Below are 23233 nucleotides of genomic sequence, written 5' to 3'. Positions count from 1 at the left end.
CTGGCCAGGCCTAGGGACCCCACCCATGCATGAATTTGTGGACCGGGCCTCGAGTTTATAAATAATATTCTCTAGTTTACTTTTTGTTTTATCTTTCTATGTTGCATGTTCACTTTTTGCCTCAGAATCTATTATTTTCTATCTACTTTTCCCTTTAATGTAAGAAATAATTTTTGGCTTGTCCTCCACAGTACTAATTTTATTTTCCACAGTGTGGATTCTGCTCTTTTGTCTCTAATGTCATCTTTATTTTGTTATTGTATTATTTATGATGTTGTCTTCTTTTCTGATCTCATCAAGCTCCCCTTTATTTTAGTTGTTTATCCAGTTCCTTCTTTTCCTCAGTCTATTTTTGTATCATTCTTATCTTTTATTGTTTCATAAAGTTAATATTCATGTGTATTTTATTGAAAACATAAAGCATGTACTATACAAATTTTTCTTTCACCTGAACTGTCATCATGCCTTTTTCTTTTCCTTTTTAAAATTAAATTTATTGGCATGACATCAGTTCAGTATGCCTTTCTCAACATGCTTGCTTCCTTTACTATAGGCACATTAGCCTTGCTTTGCACGGTGGATTTCTTTAAATCCTCATTCAAGGATATATTTATTGATTTTAGAGAGAGGAAAGGAAAGAGAGAAAGAGAGAGATGAGAGAGAAATGTTGATTTGTTGACTCTTGTTTGCACCCTGACTGGGGACTGAACCTGCAACCTATACGTATGTGCCATGACTTGGAATTGAACCCATGACCTTTTGGTGTAAGGGACAACACTCCAACCAACTGAGCCACATTGATCTGGGCTGTACTGTGGAATTTCATTAGAGCTTTATATTCTCTCTCTTTTACTCTCACTCTCATTTTCTTTTGCTTTATTGCCCTTAAGTAATGCTAAGTAGTCCTGTGGCATTTTTTCTAAAATTACTATTGGAACTTCTTTTTTATACATATAATAAGTTAGATTTTGTTAGCTCCTCCTCTAAGGTCTAAAGCTGTAGGGCAAGTTAACTGAGGTTTTACTATACTTTGATTCAAAAATCTGAGACTAGTAGAAAAGCATTTATGCCGTTGGGCCATTTAAGAGTTGAAATTCCTAGTATTTTCCCACTGTGTGGGTGAGCCATTGTGGCAGGGAACAGATTTCTGACACCATCCCTCTTTCCCTTTTTAGGAACTAGGTGTGGTTCAATTTTTCTTGCTTGTTGGTGCTGGTACCTTGTGCATTAAAAAGGCAACCATGTGCCCAAAGGAAAAGCCACTGCAGAATTTATTTCTGCGTGATGTAATTGCATTCTATTTTTGGAAATTAATCCATAACAGGGAGGAATTACAATGAAATCAAACTCAAATAAATAAAAAAAAATGTGTTAAACTCTAATAAAGTAATACTTTTTTTAAACATATGTGCTATCATGGACTAACAATGTGTTAGCATATTCCTTTCAGAAATTATTTGAAGAAATAGTCTATGAATTAAAAAGGAGAACTCTTCCTCTATCCTATGGCATGTGTCTCCTACAGCCTATGCTGGATTAATGGAAAGTGACTGGTTTGGACTGTGATATACTCTACTGATTTCTCCTTAACACTTAACTTTTCCAGAAGGGACATATTAGTTATCTTTTTCAGGTTATTTCTTAAATGTAATGCCTTAGCTTCTCTACCTAGTATAAGTCATACAATAGCTTGCATTTAATGAATGAAGGATGACCTCTCTAAATTACCAATGCAATACAAGTTGTTCCATACAAAAGTCACCAATAGCTACTTCAACAAATGTGAGGTGCTAATGTAAATAGATGGCAGTGAATGAATTACTATTTTATATGGAAGTCTTATTTCTCTTGAGTAGAATGAACTGTTGTTTTGATTGAAATGACAGGAATAAATTCTGTCATCAAATCAATACATGGAAATTTTTGTTAGTATCCTATCCAATAAAAGACAAAAAGGGTAATTGACCATACCTTCGCTACGCTTCCCATTGGCTAATCAGGGTGATATGCAAATCAACCGCCAACAAAGATGGTGGTTAATTTGCATACTAGGCCCGAAGCCTGCCAAGCAGCGAGGCCTCACGGCCCCGGGATCAACGGAGCCATGAGGCCTCATGCCCACAGGATCAGCAGAGCCGCGAGGCCTCACGGCCCCGGGATTAGCAGAGCAGCGAAGCCTGATGGCTGGGAGGGGGGGCCTCTGGCCGGAGCCCAGCCAGAGCGAAGGCCTGGGTCCCGGGTGCCAGAAGAAAACTGGTGCCAGCATCCAAAGGAAGGGAAGGCCTATTGCACAAATCTCTTCGTGTAACAGGCCTCTAGTTAATAAAATAATATTGTTTAGACCTGTTAGTTGTAATTAAATTAAAAATATAATATGTATTATGTCTTCCAGAATTTACTTTAAAAATAAATACATGTTCTAGTACAAGATTTAATGAAACATATTAACATATAATTTACCATTATATCCCAAATAGTAGATTATTATATCAATATTGAATATCTTTTTCCTGAAAAACTATGCTTTTCCTGTGAGCATGTATAAATTTTTAAATTAACATATTATTTTTATATATGTAATGTAACTCAAAATTGAATTATTTCAATTTCTGTTTATTAAATATATGCTACATAAAAATATTTGTCCTAGGTCTAAAGAAGCCAGGTCTGAATTATCCCAGATGTTGAATTAGTTTTTTCATATATTAAATTAACTATATTGAATTGTGGTCAGATTTTATTTTAAAAAGCAGGTATTCCACCAATTAAAATATTAGCACTGGTAAGTGAATTCAGTAAAGTAGCAGTAAATATCCAAAATCAGTTGCAATTTGATTTTATTTTTTAATATGTTTCTATTGATTTTCAGAGAGGAATGGAGAGGGAGAGAGAGACAGAAACATCAATGATAAGAGAGAATAGTTGATTGGCTGCCTCCTGCATGCCCTCTACCGGGGATCAAGCCCACAACCTGGGCATGCACCCTTGACCGGAATCAAATACAGGACCCTTCAGTCCATGGGCCAATGCTCTATCCACTGAGCCAAACCAGCTAGGGCTCAGTTGCATTTTTATACAGGAATAATGAACTATCCTAAAAGAAAACAATCCCATTCACAATTGTTTCGAAAAACAACAAAAACCTAGGAATCAATTTAACCAAGGATATAAAAGACCTGTGTTTGGAGAGTTACAAGACACTGAAGAAAGAAATTGAAGAAGATATAAATAAGTGGAAGCATTATACTATGTTCATGGACATGATGAATTGGCACCGTTAATATGTCCATACTACACAGAAATCTGTAGGTTCAACACAATTCCTATCAATATACCAATGGTGTATTTCTCAGAATGAGAACAAATATTCCAAAAACTTATATGAAACCACGAAAACCCCTGTATATCCACAGCAGTCTGGAAAAAGAAGAACAAAGTTGGAATAAGCTGGTGTCAAACTATACAATAAGGCCACAGTAATCAAAACAGCATGGTACTGGCATAAAAAGAAACATATAGATCAATGCAACAGAAGAGAAAGCCCAGAAATAAACCCATACTTTTATAGTTAATTAATATTTTACAAAGAAGGTAAAATCATGCAATGGGATAATAATTGGTGCTGGAAATATTGGACAGATATGTGCAAAAAATGAAAAGAACACCTTCTTACACCATACACAAGAATAAACTCAAAATTCATTAAAAACTTAAATGTTAGACTCAAAACCATAAAAATTATAAAAGAAAACATAGGAAACATAGGCAGTAAAATCTCAGATATTTCTTATAGCAGTATTTTTTTTTCTGATTTATTGCCTGGACCAAGGGAAACAAAAGAAAAATAAACAAATGGACCTACATCAAACTAAAAACTTTTTTCACAGCAAAGGAAACCATCAACAAAATGAAAAGACAGCCCCCTGAATGGGAGAACATATTCACAGATATATCTGATAAGGGCTTAATATTGAAAATTTATAAGGGACTTATAAAACTCAATACCAAAAACAAACAGACAATCCAATTAAGAATTGGGCAAAGGACCTGAATAGACACTTCTCCAAAGTGGACACATGAAATGATGTTCAACTTCACTAATCAATCAGAGAAATGCAAATTAAAGCCATAATAAGGTATCATCTCACTTCTGTCAGAATAGCTATCATTAAATCAACAAACATCAAGTGTTGGTGAGGATGTGGAGAAAAGGGAACTCTTGTGCACTATGGTGGGAATGTAGATTGGTGCAGCCACTGTTGAAAGCAGTATGGAGTTATCTCAAAAAATTAATAATGGAACTGCCTTATGACCCAGTTATATCTAAAGACACCTAAAACACTAATTTGAAAGAATATATGCACCCCATGTTCATTGCAGCATTATTTACAACTAGATGCCTGGTGCACAGATTTGTGCACTGGTGGGGTCTTTTGGCATGCCCTGCAGGGATCGGGCCAAAACTAGCAGTCCAACATCCCCTGAGGGATATAGTGGTGGAAGGATGTTCAGTCTAATTAGCATATTATGCTTTTATTATTATAGATTTAGATAGTGATTATTTAGAAGCAGCCCAAGTGTCCATCAGTAGATAGATGGATAAAACAAAGTGGTACATTTACACAATGGAATACTACTCAGCTCTGAAAAAGACAGAAATCTTACCTTTTGTGACAGCATGGATGGACTTGGAGAGTATTATGTTAAGTGAAATAAACCAGAAGGAGAAAGACAAGTACATTTGATTTTACTTATATATGGGATCTAATGAACAAAATAAACTGTCAAACAAAGTGGAGACTCATGGATATAGAGAACAGACTGACAGGTGTCAGAAGGGAGGGGATTGGGAGCTGGTTGAGGAGGGTGAAGGGATTAAGCAAAGAAAAAAATAGATTCATGGACACAGGCAATAGTATGGTGATTTCCAGATGGGAAGAGGAATGGGGGGAGGAAGAAGAAAAGAGAGGGGAGATAAATGGTAATGGAAGGGGATGACTTGGCGGTAAATACACACTACAATATACAGATGAAGTTTTGTAGAATTGTATACATGAACCCTGTATACTTTTATTTACCAATGTCAATAAACTCAATTACAAAAAGAGAGAGAGAGAAACAAAAGACAGATAAGTGAGAGATCAAGCTGGCTTTAAAGGAAGATGGGAGGGAGTACCACTTCTCTGAGTATGCCTCTCATGTAGTTTTGAGTTTGGAAAGTACACCAATGTTCTACATATAAAAAAAATAACATTAAATCAATAAGAAAGGAAATAAAATACCCAAACTGAAAGCAAACTGAAACAAATATTTCCCACGAATTTAATAATCACACTGGAGAGAAAGAAAGAGCAAGAGAGGGAGGAAGAAAAAGTTTAAAAAAAGAAAGAAAAGGAGGAAGAAAAAAAAAAGAAAGGAAGGAGTATGGGAAGGGACCATAATCCAAGTAATTTATAAATATAGTACCTGATTATGTATTTTCAGTTTTAAATGTGATGGGGGTAGGGGAAAACAAATAAATTTGAACTCTATTATGCTTGCTGATTAATGTGGTTACAGGTACAGTAATTCAGAAACTGTTTTATCAATAACTAGAGGCCCAGTGCATGAAATTTGTGCATGGGGTGGGGGGGTCCCCTCAGCCCAGCCTGCACCCTCTACAATCCGGAACCCCTTGGGGGATGTCTGACTGCTGGTTTAGACCCAATCCTGGGAATCGGGCCTAAACCGGCAGTCAGCCTCCCTCTGCCGGCCTGGTCGCCCCATGCAGCCTGCTGTTCAGTTGTTTGGTCGTCCCTCATTAACCCCCCTGCCAGCCTGGTTGCCCCACAAAGCCTGCTTGTTCAGTCATTTGGTTGTTCCTCACTAAGCCCCCTGCCGGCCTTGTCGCTCCACTCAGCCTATTTGGTGGTCCGTTAGGTTGTTTTGGATGTGACGGCCCCTGGCTCATTATATATATAGAAAATAAAATGGCAATATGCTAATTAGGTGTCATTCCGGACAACCTTTCGGATATCCTTCCAGACAAAGCCGGGGCTGGAGCAAAGCCAGGGCTGGAGTGAAGCCTGGGTCCTGAGTGCCTGGCGGCAGTGCCGGAGGGAAGCAGCCTAGGTCCCAGGTGCCAGAGGGAAGCTGGTGTCGGCAGCCGGGGGAAGGAAGGCCTACTCTTGCATGAATTTTCGTGCATCGAGCCTCTAGTAGGTACTATAAAATCAAGTGAATAAATGTGTTTAGAGCCGGGATTCTCACAGTGAAAGAAGGAACATACAAATATGGAATGAGGAAAAGTAAGCAATAACACTATGTGTATGGACTGAAATTTTAAGCATTTGGTGTAAATTTATGATTTCTGAAATATATGCTGTATATGCATGTGTACATGTGTTTTTGTGCACATGTGTATGTTCATATGTGTATATCATAAGCATGTGTGCATGTGTTTTGTATGTATATGTATGTATGTTTGTGTATGTGTATATACATATATATATATTTCCATATATATACACTCTGGCTTATCTGCTGAGGAGGCCAAGAATAAACCCCCAATGGCAATGTGTACATGGGGCACCCAGATTTTGGTCTTTAATATCATTCCTCACTAAAAGGAGCCTGGCTCCACCATCTAGAAATCAGCTTATTGACTGACTTCATGGCAAAGAATGCAGGTTCTAACTGATAACACTACTGAATTCTCCAATGGTGCAGTCAAAAGGGAGTCCAGCCCAGAAGAGGGACCGAGGAGCTGAAAGCCTCGACTACTTCCCAGAAACAGGCTGGTCTGGGGAGACATAATGGCAAAAACCAAGGACAAAACTTATCCAATTTTAAAGTTCTGAGACCATGGTCCTCTTACTTTGTGTACGTTTCTATGTTTTTCTGAAACTGAAATAGTGACAACAATGAAAATAAAGTAGTCTTTATTCCTATGAAAATCAATTAAAGTTTATCTAAAAGAAAAAATGCTTAAAATTATCTAAGAAAAAAATAATAAAAGGCAGGTATTTTTTTTTATAAGAAAAAGACAATAGAAGTACAGCTTATTGAAATAAATTCTTCTGAATACATTATAATTTAATTATTATTCTGATGTATATAGTATTAATGTTATTCCATTATCCTAATCAATGAATACAAACTATTGATTCAATGATATGTTGTAGAGATGGTTTCTAAAGCTATATCAATAGACAAATGATTTTGGAAGATTCTTTTTCCAGGCAAGTTTCCAGTTTTTAACTTTATAAAAGAGAATTCAGTGCTAAAAGTTATATAAACTTATGCTCAGATCATCTTGGTCAACAAAATGAAAACTTGTGAAACAGAATAAAGTGATTCAAGAGAGGTTGGACTCAGCAAAGTTGATTCAGCACATTACTACAGTAAAAAAATTCCAAAGTGAATATGATGGATTGTGTTAATATCCTTTAAAAGTAATTTTAAATCCTTAGAGGCACTGTGTTTATGCTTTAGTAGGCACCAGATATCAATAGGTATGAATTTAATTATCCCCAAGGATTTTCAAATGCTATGTAGTTCCATGACACAACTTTGAAGTTGCTAAGCTAAACTTAACTTTTTCTTAACCTTTGTTTCCTAATCCTCATCTTTTGATCACCATTCCTTAAGAGTCAGGTGCTAGAGCTAGAGAGTACTTTGCCCATCTCATGCTTAGGGATTATAATAAAAAAGATTAAATCATCTAAGTGTGACATTATCTCTTGAGCAGTGAGCAAGGAGCATTGTGCTATAGTATGATTCTTATTTTAATATTATTTTCTATAAATTACTGTAACATAATATGCATAAATATCTATAATAATAAAAGCATAATGTGCTAATTAGATTGTCCTTCTGGACGACCTTCCTGATGAAGCTGGGGCTGCCAGGGAAGCCCGGGTCCTGGGTGCCAGAGGGAAGCCGGTGCGGGCGGCCTGGGGAAGGAAGGCCTACTCTTGCACGAATTTCATCCATTGAGTCTCTAGTTACATATAATTACATTACCTAGTGCTCTGCTTTTATTAAGTCCTTCACATAATGTTACTTTTAAATATTTTACCATAGATATTTATTTTACATATTTTTGATGAATAATTTAAATGTGTCCTAAAATGTGCATATGTTTTCTACAGATACGTGAAATTACCAAGTTCATATAAATTAATTTGTAACTTATTTTACTCCAAAGCCTTGGGGTCACTTGCATATAAATCACATTTTTATTCTAATCAGTAATACAAACTCATTAATTTCAGTTTCACATTTAATGAAAGATGAGGATATGCCATAATGATCTAGCCCCAGGCAAAAGCTATGCATATTGATAGATAATTGTTAGCATCATTTGTTTTGTACACAGACTAAAGGAGGAAGTTATAAAATCATTTTCTGCTTGAATAGAAAGGGCTGCATACATAAATTTTTTCAATATATAATTGCAATGATATCTAAAATTTCAAAATGTTGGTTAATTTTCTGCAGCCAATAGCATGCCTTCTGGCATCAAGTTGAATCTCTATATTAATGTCTAATAAATTTTCCTAAAACATAGCTTTTCTCAGGCTATTTCTCTGATATGACTCAGATCCCTTATGTCACTGGTTCTACCATACTCCCTACTCTGCCACAAAAATAGTATTCCTCCACTGTGGAGAACAGTATGGAGTTTCCTCAAAAAACTAAAAATGGAACTCCCATTTGACCCAGTGATCCCACTTCTAGGACTATATCCCAAGAAACCAGAAACACCAATCAGAAAGGATATACGCACCCCTATGTTCATAGCAGCACAATTCACCATAGCTAAGATTTGGAAACAGCTTAAGTGCCCATCAGTAGATGAGTGGATTAAAAAAACCGTGGTACATCTACACAATGGAATACTACACTGTGCTAAAAAAGGAGTTCTTACCCATTTGCAACAGCATGGATGGAACTGGAGAGCATTATGCTAAGTGAAATAAGCCAGTCAGAGAAAGATAAATACCACATGATCTCACTCATTTGTGGAATATAATTAACAACATAAACTGATGAACAAAAACAGATCCAGAGACAGAGAAGCATAGATCAGACCATCAAACCTCAGAGGGAAGGTAGGGAGGGTGGGGGTAAGGGGGAGAGATCAACCAAAGGACTTATATGCATATAGGCCTAACCAATGGACACAGACAACAGGGGGGTGAGGGCATGAAGGGGGGTGATAGGGGCTAACGTGGGGATAAGGACACATATGTAATAACTTAATCAATAAAAAAATAAAAAATTAAAACAAAACAAAACAAAACAAATAAGCAAAAAAACCCAGTATTCCCCATTCTCACACCGTAGCTTCTTCTATTTCTCACATTGTTTAACCGCTCTCTTCTGCTTATTATTTACCTCTCTTGGAAGATGGTTTACATTTTTTTCCTTTAGAAAAACTTTAGCTTTTCTGTTCTTAGTGTTCTCTCCCTTGTTTAACCATAGCATGAGCCCATCATGCACTTTGATGTATGTTACTTTATGACTTTTATTTTATTCCATAATTCATTACCCCAAATGGATGATAAACTGTTAGATGAATAAGAACCTTTAATTATAATTCTTTTATCCTTTATTGAACTCTAAATACCACTAGGCACATAGCATGTGCATTTCATCCTATTGAACAAAAATGAGTAAACTTCAAGACCTATGGGTGAAAATACACATCACAATAAATATGTATTTTCAATGATGTTAGTTTAAAAAGTTTGGTACATTTGGTAAGGAACACAACAATGAACCCGTTTCTTTACCATTAATTCAATTGATGAAATAATATTTTTATTAATTACACTAAAATGAGACATGTATATTTTGAAACACCAACATTTCTCAGTCATAGCATTAATTTGGTTTAAACACCCTAGCTTCTACTATACATTGTCTAAGGGCCCATCATCAATGAATAATTAAATATAAGGAGAACATACTTGGGGGTAGTTAGTGGTTTAAAACCAGACACTTAAAAGGTAAATGAACTAGTTATTACATATAATCATATTACAGGGTCTGTGATAGGTATCTGTAATATTTATAAGTGGTAATAAATCATGGCTAGATTCTATCCCTATTAGAATATATGTTAATTAAACAAATTAATGATAAATTGTTATGAATGTCTTCTACTTAAAACATTATTTTTACACTAATGACACTGGCATTATCAACATTAAATATAAACAGGATTTCACTGAAAATATTGACTAATTCTAAACAAAAAGAGTGACTTAATATCAATTATTCTCAAAGAGCCCATGGTTTGGGGGCTATTCTCTAATTTTTAAATGGGGAATACTAAGTAACATTGTCTATTCACTCAACCACTTAGGGGTTATCTTTTGCAATTTTTCTGGTAAATTTTTGAAAATTTATCAGAATGTAAGTTTCTCAAAGTTATATATTGTGGAGAGCAGCTACAGCATTTGGACAGGTTCAAGCCTAGGACTAATGAGAGGGCATGGTCCTCTCCTGGCAAAGCCACATGCAGGTCCCAGCTTGGAGGGCAAAACCGTCCCAGCACAATTATAGCCAGAGGCTATGGCTGTAAGCTTGACCTTATGGTCTGAACCTGTGGTCCCAGGTGGCTGAGTGATGTGGGCTGCAGGAGGTGCAGCAAGTGCTGCCAAAACAAAGCTTAATAGAGTTCTCAGGTGCATGTAATTGAGTAGATTCCAAACCCGTGAGAACAATGTAAACATCTTTACCACATCCTTACTTTGTCTTATTGGATCTGACTATAAAATAAAGACTGGGTTTACAGGCTGTGGCACTGTATCTCCATCCGAGAACAGTGTCCCACCTGGCCCCAGCTGTATTCTCTTGTCTGTCTTCTTTAATCCTTCACTGGCCCTCCTCAGGTTCACCACTGGCTGTGCTGGATGAGGTTCAATATATTGATTCTGCTGATATCTTTCTACAGTCAATGTAGTCAAGTTTCTAAATTAATGACCCCTTATCTTAATATTTTTTTAAGGCTCAAATTGTCTTATATGGTGTCTAAACCCAAGGGAAAATATGTGAGAAAATTTCATCTGAGAGACATATTTGAGATGTAAGCAAGGACCTCAATTTTTAAACTCTATCCGAAGAAATGTAGCCTTTGATAAAAATAAGAATAAAATCAGACTCCCAAATCCATGTAAAAAGATTGTCACCTTTGTCTTCTCTATATCTTCTATAAGAACATTTAAGTCCTCAGTTTAAAATCTTTGAATGCCAGCACTGAGAAAGCTTCAATGCAAAGGGTAACCTGTGATATCTTATTGAGACAAATTAAGTAAAGGTTAATCACAGCTTCATTAAATTTTATTTTTAAATTCTATTAGATCATAATAAGGTGACATTTGCACCATAATATTTCAGCACAAAACATATATTTTGTTCTCTAATGTATTATGATCAGTCAATTTGTAAATTTTTATTTCCATAAGTTTTATATTTTCCTAAAAGTATTAAGTAAAGATATTTCCCATTATATTGCCAAGAGTACTTTTATAAAGATAAATTTCCCTTTGTTTATGTGACACTTTTGCTTTCCTCTGTGCTTTGGCTGCCAGAGCATTTAGCTTCAAATTCAAATTAAGTCAATGATTCACTTCTATTTTCCTCCTAAACCTATCTATTGGTTCTTGATGAAGACCTCTGTTTCCAATCTTAATGCCATACTTTTAATTCTTTACTTTCTTATTCTTTTTGCACTTGGAAATAAACTGCTCTCAAGTAGCTTACAGTCTAGCAGGAATCATGGTAACAAACATAATAATCACAGTGTGCACCAGGTGTTATGGGAAAAGATGAAGCAGGAGGCTAGGGAAGAATATCAGATGTCCTTGACTTGGCTTTTGAAGGAACTATGCGAATTACCAAGATGACTAAAGAGGAGAAAAAGTACTTATTCTCTCACACAATTTAAAAAGGTATTTGTTTAATTTATAAATATTTATAGGATGGGCAAATAAATATTTACATTTGCAAGGCACTGTATGATGGGGAGATACATTGTTTCTGTTCCCCCTGCCCAGCATACAGTTCAGCAGGACAATGACAACCTATGAAGAGACCCCAGATACAATACAGCTGAATTTGAGGAGCTTCATGTATGACTGGGGTAAATTATGGAGCCAGAGGGGCAAACATCCTTGAGGTCTTTATGCTACTGGTTTTAGAGAATTATCTTCACCCCAGAGACAATGGGCCAAAGAGAGAGTAAGGACATCAATTAGCACGGTAATTCAATAATATGTACACAAAGTGATGGGGAGTTAAACTGAGCATTATATCCTAAAACACATTTCAAAATGCTGAAGATGGATATCCCAATCTCCAAACTTTCCAAATCATTGATCACTAGTTTCAGCTTCCATTTGCCAGCCCACTAAAACAGTCTACTCTTTTAAAGTGCAACCTTTGCATTACTTAACAAAGAAAATAGAGTCTCTTAGAAAGACAAATTTCACGTCTGTTTGCTATTCTTGCATTTAGGAATATATTAAAAGATACATTCTTATTTCCAATCCTAATGGAAGTGACATTTTCTCCCTCTTCACAGGTAATTCCCTTCTGAACACTCATAATTCTCATCTCTTCAAAAAAATTGCTTCGCTCTGATTTTTGCAACTCTAAACTTACCCTTTTCATTAACTCATTCCTCTTAAACAAGGCTCTTCTACAACCCCCAATATTTTACTTTATCATATCTTCCTCACTCTCAAGATTCATGGCGGTGGACTTCACTAACAAACTCCTTTCCTTGCCTCCCTTTGTTCCAAATTGAAATTAGCTTTTTGGAGCCACAACTTGATTGAAACTTTCTTATCAAGTTCAACGAATATACTCATAAGTGTCTTTTGTATCTTTATTTTTAATTTCTTGGTATGATATGGTGCTTATATTTCACATTACTCTTTTAAGAAATAAATGAAGTACATATTTTACTGAGTTTTAATAAGCTTTTGTCATATCTTGTGGCCTAAATGCTTTGCAAGAACATTAGAAATTCAACTGACTGATCAAGAAACAAAATGCCTACAGGATTGCTGAAATAATCTTATATTTTTGCCAAAAGCCAGCTATTATATCATATATCGTATATATTAACAGTTAGCTTAAGGATAACACATTATAGCTTTCATATATTTTTTCTTCAATCAATGTTGATAAAATATTTAACAATCCTATATAATAAAAGTCTAATATGCAAATTGTCCCTTCGACCAGAAGTTCAACTGGGAGTTCAACCAGGAGTTTGAACAGGGGGCTGGGCCAGCCGGCCAATAGCCTGTGGCCCCTCCCCCTGGCCAGCCCAGCCCAATCGGCTCCAATTGGGGCAGGCAGGCCAGACTTCACCTGTGCATGAATTCGTGCACTGGACCTCCAGTAAATTATAACAACGTGACATACAACCTCTAAATGGTGCATAATGGTTTCACCTTCCTAGCATTAACAATCTTGTGTAATTTCGTACCCTTGAATGTGGGTTGGAATTATCAACTCAGTAATAATAAATATAACAAGGCAGAGTTATGGGATGTCAAGTCAGAGATAAGATTATAAAGTCTTGAACATGTGTTTTTTTTTCTCTCTCCTGGGTTTCTTGCTTTGGAGGAAATCTGCCACCATACCATGAGACAGTCCTATGAGGATGTCCATATGGCGAAGAGATGAGAGAGGCCTCTGACCAATAGGCAGCAATAAGTTGATATCCTTATTCTAACCCTTGTGAGGGAGTGAGCCTGCCCAAAACCAAGGGAATGGGCATAGAAATGTATCTTCTCCAAGTCAAATAGTCAAATTAGTCTGCCTTACACCTTGCTCGTCTGCAACCTTATGAAAGGCCTTGAGCTATAGGCATCCAGCTAAGCCATACCCATGTTCCTGGCCCACAGAAACTGTGGGATAGTAAATGTTTATTGCTTTAAGGTACAAAATTTAAGGGAAATTTGTTCTGCAGCAATAAATAATACACATACTTGACTTTATTTCAAAGAGAAATCTTTTCTAAATAATGTATAACTGATCATCAATTTTTATATTATTAAAAATTTAAGACTATTCTCAATGGTATACTATCCATTAGTTATAGTTAAAAAGCAAGGATTATTTACGGTTACTCAAGAAGTAATAACTTTGATCAGGCTATTAGAAATCCAGGACAAATTGTTTTTCAATATGAATTTCCCAAAGAATCAATAAAACTGATACATTTTATTTGTAAAACCAGTGACTATAAATGCGCTGGGTTTACAGATGAATAAGTGTCTCAACACAATATTTGCAAAGAGAGAAGGTTTCAACTGCCGGCAGAAACTCCCTCATCTAGTCCTAATTGATTGTCAATATCTAGGACAAATACATTTGCCTAGATTTTAGTAAGGACAATGACTGTGTCCTGCTGAGAGGGACCCAAGTGACCCGATACCTGCAACTGCCAACCATCTGATACAGCACAGAAATGTCATAGTTAACAAATGTCTGAGAGCAAGGGAAAAAGACACAACTGCCTTCTTCCTGAAACAGCCAAAATAAAGCTAGTAGAGGTCAACTGAACATCCATTGACAATAAAGAGAATAAGAAAAACAATTGTTAAATTAAAAGTATATTAAAATTATTTTGGGACTCAGCAGAAATATGCAGAAATTTTGAGAGTTCATAAATAAAGTAAATGCATATTTTCTCATTAAAGTAATTCAAAATATTGATCTTTGAATTATTTATTTAAACAGCAATTGAAAATATGCATATTTTAAGGTAAATTGGAAGAAAAGAAGTCCATGAAATATATTCATAATAGGGAGTAAGTTAAATATACATGATCAACTAAAGGGAAAAATTAGAGCCAAGCCAACCCTACTTTTGTAATAAGATAGAAATGTCAAAATAAATAAAATGGCTTAGCAATTGTGTAAGGATTAATTTCCTATCATAGCTTAGGCTGAAGTGAATGCATGACTATTCTCATGGCTTTCTAACTGCTTTTCCAGCTCATATTTTGTCTCTCAATGATTTTACCACTCCTATAAGATTTATCTTCCCAAATCAAAGTTCTCATCATGCTTATTGTCTGCCCCAAACCTGTAATATCTCCCCTGACCACTACATCAGCTATGCTTCCATGATACTCCAATAAGTCTCCTGCAGAACAGACTGCAGGCAGACTCTGTGTCCAGCTTCCTAGACTGGTTTTATGGCTTCCATACTTATCAGCTATAAGTTTGATGGGCATGGTAATTAAAGTTCTCTGTACTTTGGTTTTCTTATTTAAAAAACACAATAGTGATTTTAATGAGTACAAGGTTTATTACGAAAATTAAGAGAAATACTTCATGACATGTTAGGAATAGTGTCCTACTCCATGATGAACAGTTGATAGGAATGAGCTATTACTTTATTATTGCTGTTGTTGTTATTTGAGATTCAAAGTAACATAAGATTGTCTATATGTGATAGATGGTTTTATATATGTTGCCTATTTAACTTGAACAAAAAATTTCTAAAATAGGAATTAGTATTCCTTTTTTACAAATAAGGAGACTAAGATCCAGACATGTTCAATAACTTCTGTAAATTCGTACAGTGACTGAGTGCTACAGGCAACTTCCAGCCCAGGTTTCCTGACTTCACGTGGAGGGCACTTTTTACTGCACAAGAGCTTCCCTTCCAGGTTGTCACCTAGTGCTCCACTCTGAAGAATACTGGATTATAGTGCTGGCTATGAGTTTGAATCCCTGTTGCTTGCAATTCATACAAACTCTCCGAGGCTCAGCTTTCTCCACTGTAAAAGATGGGCAGTGATGCTAATTTTTATAAAATTATTAAGAGGATTATTTCATTTAGTACAGTAGATGGTGTATACCATGTGCATTATTTTATAAAAGATTCATATTTATTATTAGTTTTATTAATTTACATTGATACAATTCCATGCTATCCTAACTTCTCACACTTTACACCCTGGTTTCCATGCCTTAATCTTCCTTGTGCTCATCTCTGTCTTTTAAAAATGTGCCCATCCTTCGTAGAGAAATGTTTTCCTTTGTTCCAAAGCATTGACTTATTCTTTAACTAGATGCAGATCCCCACTCCCTTGTCCAAGTTCTGTGGGACTTGATATACTTCACCATTGAGAATTTTCCTTATTAAGTGTGCATATCTTGTATATATTACATGACATCTCCAGAAAGAATCTGGAACGGAATCTGTAATTACGCAGCAATATTTTTGCTGCAAAGTGTACAAATGTTCACACTCATTAGGATAAATAAAGACTATATAAACAGGCTCATATTGGTCCTGGTCATATTCTAACACATGTATAATAGTAGGCTAGCATGCACTGCCAAATAATTACATTAAAACATTTCAAGTTTTTTTATTTTAAGATTGCACATAAATTATTATAGACTTGTGTAACTTCCTTGGTTCCCCTCCCTGGATTTGTAGGTTCTTTCTCAAATTTCTGTGGTTTCTATCTAGCACAATTGTGTATTTACTTATGTTATTCTCCATGACTGTGCAGGATCCCTAAGAGCAGAGAGTGTACTAGTATCTTCATCTTTGTATGCTCTTCAGGACTGAGGATGTTCTGAACTCCCACTAGGTGTGTTAGGTATACTTTATAAGCAAGAAAAAATTCACATAAATATTCTGAATGTGTAGTTGGTGCTAAAAGTACTGTCTTCCAAATATGACAATACTTTTTTTTCATGATAATTAATATACATTGAGTGATAATTCAAGCAATTTTTTTAAGCAGTCTAAATTGTACTGGTATTAAATTCCATAAGATGATCTCATAAGGAATTTAACCTATTGATGGTCTGCTTGAATTAGGATCCCAGAAAAGGTAGGCAATGGTCCAAAATTTCAAATTCTAATCTAAATTTGGGAAATTAGGACATGATGGGGGAACATTTTTAGCATCTTATTTAGCAATTTATAAGTAAGTTATATAAAAGTCAATGATGGTATTTTTTTTTTTACTAAAATTGATTAATGCTGTGTGTTTATAAACATTTTTCTTCTTAGTGATGATATACTTTAGAAGAAGAAACAGTAATTCATGCACCTCACCTATATGTTGTCCATACATGTGATAAAAGAAGCTGAAACAATACGCAGTGTTTGTGGGTCCATAAGGGTTTTTGGGAGCGATGCTGAAGACAGGGCTGAGAAGTCGAGCCTTTTCGCCTTCTAATCTTGGTCGCGATGTCTCAATGTACATATAAAAACCTTTAAAAAGACAAAATAAAATGTTTAAATATATTGTTATTAGGTAACATGAAATTTGAAAATGTTGATAAGTGTTAGAATTCTTATACAAGTACAGATTGATAAAAGGATTGGCATCTCATTTGTGAAATATGTAAATGTATGATATTATTTAAAGAATAAAGGTTTTACACACTTAAAAAACACTTTAAGATGTATAAAAATGTAAGACAAAATTAGAACTTTACACTTAATTTTAAAACAATATCCTAGTCTGTCAACTATATGTGTCTCAATTCTGAGAGAAAATTAATTTCTACAAACCTTGGAAATACCTGAATTATTGATACTGTGCAAAAAAATTTTAATATTTTATTCCACAATCTTTAAATCTATAGCTAAGTGTTCTCTTGCCTTTCATATTAATGGCATTTCTAACATCCCAAGGTTGAGGTATGCTTGTTATTAACACATTTCATACCCTCATACCTTCTTTGGAGCCACTACGATCAGCATTAGGTCCTGTATTTGGAGTATATTTTGTATTTCTTGTTGCAGTACTTTGCTTTGTCCAGTCAAAATTATCTGTATCATCTTGCGTGAACAAACAAATGTTACCATCTTCAAATCCACAATGAAATTCTCCTGTTAACAAATTTTAATTAAAGTGATTATTATTAATTAAAGTAATACAAACATTGCAATATTCTTATAGGAGAAATTTAAATCATTATACAGCAATAAAATAATGCAAAATTGCAGTAATGAAATCAGACCATAAGAGCCATAATTGTGTACAAGATTACAACTAGACATAAAATGATTTTATTTTAATGAAAAAGAAAATAATATATAAATCAGTCTCTTGTTTAATAATTTAAACCAAAACCATTTTCTTCTGAAATATTCAGATAACTAAAACACTATAATTCACCTTTGATTTATGGCTAAAGAGTTTTCTCAACTTTGTTTTTCAGTATAGGAACAATTCAAGCTAAACTGCCAATTAGAAAATCATCTTTTAAATTTACCTGGAAGCATGTTAAAGCTGTATATACTGAGATGCTTTCATGTATACCCATTTACACAAATGGAAGATTACTTATGGGAAGCTAATGACAAATTATTTTAAATGGTAGTTATGTTTCATACTTTATATGAATACTAGAGGCCCGGTGCACAAAATTCGTGCACTGGGTGTGAGAGTGTGTGTGTGTGTGTGTGTGTGTGTGTGTGTGTGTGTGTGTTTCTCAGCCCAGCCTGCACCCTCTCCAATCTGGGACCCCTCTCACAATCTAGGACTGCTGGCTCCTAACTGCTCACCTGCCTGCCTGCCTGATTGCTCCTAACTGCTTCTGCCTGCCAGCCTGATCACCCCCTAACCACTCCCCCGCCAGCCTGATCGATGCCTAACTACTCCCCTGCTGGCCCGAAGCCCCTAACTGCCCTCCTCTGCCATCCTGGTCACCTCTAACTGCATTCCCCTGCAGGCCTGGTCCCCACCAACTGCTCTCCCCTGCAAGCCTGTCTCCCCTGCAAGCCTGATTCCCCCCAACTTCCCTCCCCTGCATGCCTGGTCCCCCCTAACTGTCTTCCCCTGCAGGCCTGGTTCCCCCCCCAACTCCCCTCCCCTGCTGGCCTGGTCCCTCCCAACTGCCCTCTTCTGCAGTCCTGGTACCCCCCAACTGCCCTCCCCTGCAGGCCTGGTACCCCCCAACTGCCCTCCCCTGCAGGCCTGTTCCCCTAAACTGCTCTTGCCCGCAGGCCTTGTCCACCCAACTTTCCTCACCTGCTGGCATGGTCACCCACAACTGCCCTCCCCTGCCGGCCATCTTGTGTGTTGGAGTGATGATCAATTTGCATATTACCCCTTTATTATATAGGATGGGTTTTCCAGTTGGGAGTGGAACCCTAGCAGTTGGGATCATGCCCCTGAATTAACCTTTATGTTTCTTTATACTAACAATGAACTATCTGAAAGGGGTTTAAGAAAAATTAATATTATTAAAATATTCATAATACCCAAAGTGATCTATAGATACAATGCAGTCCCTACAAAAATAGCAATAGCATTATTTCTATATAGAAATACAAAAAAATTTTTCCGACTGGTGAGCATCATGTGAAACCACACATGAGATCCCAAGCTGCCAATACAATTATGAACAAGAATAAAACTGGAGGCATTTTAAAATATAAAGTTATAGTAATCAAAAGAGTCTGGTGCTTGCACACTATTGGTGAGAAAGTAAATTGATGCATCATGGAAAATAATATGGAGGTTCCCCCAAAAATTAAATATAGAATTACCATATGATCCAATAATCTGTCATATGAGTCTACATGCAAAGGAAATTAAATCACTACTAAAAGAGATATGCACTCCATGTTCATTACAATATTATTCACATTAGCCAAGTTATAGAAAAAGCTTAAGTGTCTGTTGATAAATGAAAAGATAAAAACATCATAGCAGATATATTCCATAGGGTAATTTTAAGCCTAAAAAATATAAGGCTATCCCTCCATCCTATCTAATAAAAGAGAAACATGGTAATTAGCCATAACTTTGTTACCCTTCCCATTGGCTAATCAGGGAGATATTAAAATTAACTGCCAACCAAGATGGCGGCCGGCAGCCAGGCAACTGAAGTGAACATGAGGCTTGCTTGCTCCACTGACAGAGGAAGCCAAGTTTCCCTGCCTGCCGCTGTTGGGCTCTGAGCTGCTCTCTAAGAAACATTGTTGCAAATATAGTAGCTAAACAAAACCCCAGAAACCTGCTTTCAGTCAGCCAGGATCTCAGAGCTGGAGTTGCAACAAAGTTTCAAATACAGAAGGTAAACAAAGCCCAGAAACCTGCTTTCAGCAGCCAAGGTCTCAGAGCTAAAGCCGGCTCTCAGCTCCAGTGACAGCCATAGAAGGTAAATAAATCCCAGAATAAAAAAAAAAAGGAAAAAAGGAGAGGTTGGGAGCTTCAGTCACCTGCCAGCCTGAAAACGGCCCTCAGCCCCTCAACCAGACTGGCCAGGCACCTCAGTGGGGACTCCCCACCCTGAAGGGGGTGTGACCAGCTGCAAACAGCCACCATCCCCTCATCCAGGCTGGCCTGGCACCCCAGTGGGGACCCCCACCCTGAAGGGGGTGTGACCAGCTGCAAACAGCCATCATCCCCTCATCCAGGCTGGCCAGGCACCCAAGCAGGACCCCCACCCTGATCCAGGACACCCTTAAGGGCAAACCAGCCAGCCCCCACCTGTGCACCAGGCCTCTATCCTATATAGTAAAAGGGTAATATGCCTCCCAGCCCCGGGATCAGCAGAGCAGCGAGGCGTCCCAGCACAGGGATCAGCGGAGCAGCAAGGCCTCTTAGCACTGGGATCAGCTGAGCAGTGAGGCCTCACTGCCCCTGTGTCAAGCGGAGCCGCGAGGCCTCCCAGCACTGGGATCAGCGGAGCAGCAAGGCCTCCTAGCACTGGGATCAGCAGAGCCACGAGGCCGCCTGGCCCCTGGAGAAGCGTGACAGGGGGCAGCGCCCAAACCCCCTCATCACCCTGTGGCTCTGTGTGTGACAGGGGGCGGGGCCACAACTTCCCTATCCGCCTTGCTCTGTTCGTGAAAGGGGAAGGCGCCCCAACCCCCTGATCGTCCCTGCTCTGTGCCTGATAGGGGGGAGCTCTCCAACCCCCTGATTGGCCCTGCTCTGTGTGTGACAGGGTGGAACCGCAACCTCCCCATCAGCCTTGCCCTGAGTGTGACAGGGGGGAGCACTGGGATCAGTGGAGCCACGAGGCCTCCTGGCCCCTGGAGCGGTGTGACAGGGGGCAGCGACCAAACCCCCTGATAGCCCTTCGGCTCTGTGTGTGACAGGGGGTGGGGCCACAACCTCCCTATCCACCCTGCTCTGTTCGTGAAAGGGGAAGGTGCCCCAACCCCCTGATCAGCCCTGCTCTGTGGATGACAGCGGGTAGCGCCCCAACCCTCTAATCGGCAGTACCCTGAGCGTGACTGAGGGTGGCATCGCAACCTCCTGATCCGCCCTGCTCTGTGAGTGACAGGGTACGGAGCCCCATCCTCCTGATGGGCCGGCTCTGTATATGACAGGGTTGGCGCCACAACCCCCTGATCCGCCCTGCTCTGTGCGTGACAGGGGGTGGTACCGCAACCTCCCCATCGACCCTGCCTTGAGTGTGACAGGGGGCGGCTCCCCAACCCCCCAATAAGCCCTACCCTGAGCATGACTGAGGGTGGCATCGCAACCTCCTGATCTGCCCTGCTCTGTGCATGACAGGGGGCGGTGCCCCAACTCTCCAATCATCCCTGCTCTGAACCCGACCAGAGGCTGTGGGGCAGGCACCTAGGGATTGGGCCTGCCCTCTGCCACCTGGGAGTGGGCCTAAGCCAGCAGGTCGCTATCTCCCGATGGGTCCCAGACTGTGAGAGGGCACAAGTGGGGCTGAGGGGATTACCCCCCCCCCCCCCCCCCGCCAGTGCACAAATTTTTTTTGCACTGGGCCTCTAGTCTATACTAATAAAAGGATTATGTGCTAATTAGACTGGATGTCCTTATGGATGTCATTCCGGATGAAGCTGAGGCAGAGGGAAGCCCAGCTCTCAGGTACCTGCTAGTGGCCAGAGTGAAACCCGGGTCCCGAGTGCCAGAGGGAAGCCAATGCAGGCAGCCGGGGGAAGGAAGGCCTACTCGTGTACAATTTCATGCATCGAGCCTCTAGTTTGCAATAAAATGGATGAAACTGGAGGACATTATACTAGGTGAAAAAGCCAGACAGAGAAAGAAATAGAATCTAATAAAAGTGAAAATCATAGAAGCAAAGAGTAGAATGAAGGTTGTCATTCTACTGAAGGGGTCAGAGGAGATGGAAATGGAGAGATGTTGGACAAAGGGTAGTAACTTTCAGTTATGCAGGATAGGTTCTGGAGATCTGCTGTACAACATTGTGCCTGTAGCTAACAATTCTGCATTGTACACATAACATTTTGTGAAGAAGGTAGATATCATGTTAACTGTTTTTATCATAATAAAATGAGACACAATTTACATTTACCAATAAAAATAAAACTGAGGGCTTTCCCTTTGAATTTAAGGAATATTTTTTGTTTTGTTTTTGTTTTCAGATTCAAGAATCACTGAATCTCTTTGTGTTTAATTATATTGTATATTCTGATTAAGAAGATTCTCAGGGACTATAATATTTTGGAGATTCAAACTCAGCACATTTCTGGATAAACAATATGCCACATAAAATATTTACTAACACATATTTGTGTCATGAATCTTACACTAAACAAGACATGACTACCTGATACTACCACTTGAAGATCTAATGTTGATGACAGAACTTAGTTATATTCATGGGTAGGTATCTTTTAGGTAGAATATGAAATTCTTTACTTGTTATTTTGGAGTCATAATAAGGAAAATGTTTAATTTTAAATATTTTTATTTTCTTAATTACATATTATATACACAAACAAAATGTCCTAAAACAAAGGTAAAGATTGAAGATTTCAGCTTATAGATCTTCTGTCAAGACTTTCTTTTTGGGTAACATAAATGACTGTGTGTAATGATTTTTTATAGAATCATTTTAACATATATTTTGTGCAATTTATTTAGCCTTGTTTAAAAATATGCTTGCCTTTAAAAACAAAAACAAAAATGGAGTATTTAAGTCTCTCATAGCAAGATTAAGCTACAAAACAGCTTATTTAAGACTTTCCTATAATTTTATATCTGCCTAAACTTTCATAATTAGGGTTATTTTACATATGATCTAAGTTGTTTAGAATAAGTTTGAGGGAAACATAAAAATTTACATTTGAACAAAAATATATAAGTAATCTCAATAGTTCATTGCTTCTGTAGATATATATCTTTACAGTCAAAAACCTATTACTACAGAGATTTTTTTGAAAAGTTGGCAGGTAAAATGAAAAAAAATCCCCATTATATAAAACTATCATAACTTTATGATTATG

General features: G+C 37.6%; 1 protein-coding gene across 1 annotated transcript in view; it reads right to left on the bottom strand.

Moving 5' to 3' along the window:
* Positions 1-23233, bottom strand: part of MDGA2 (MAM domain containing glycosylphosphatidylinositol anchor 2) — a 339368-nt gene that overhangs the window by 30229 nt on the left and 285906 nt on the right. The window contains exons 10-11 of the mRNA XM_070431541.1: positions 17723-17878; positions 17096-17254 (exon numbers count right to left, since the gene is read on the bottom strand). Of these exons, the coding sequence (XP_070287642.1) occupies positions 17096-17254; positions 17723-17878 (315 nt within the window). The remainder of the gene's footprint in view (positions 1-17095; positions 17255-17722; positions 17879-23233) is intronic.

The sequence above is a fragment of the Myotis yumanensis genome, unplaced genomic scaffold (assembly GCF_028538775.1).
Source record: "Myotis yumanensis isolate MYYU_CA2020_CCGP unplaced genomic scaffold, mMyoYum1.0.hap1 SCAF_1, whole genome shotgun sequence".
Taxonomy (NCBI): Eukaryota; Metazoa; Chordata; class Mammalia; order Chiroptera; family Vespertilionidae; genus Myotis; species Myotis yumanensis.
Note: the sequence above shows the minus strand (reverse complement) of the source record. Positions and strands in the feature narration are given on the sequence as shown.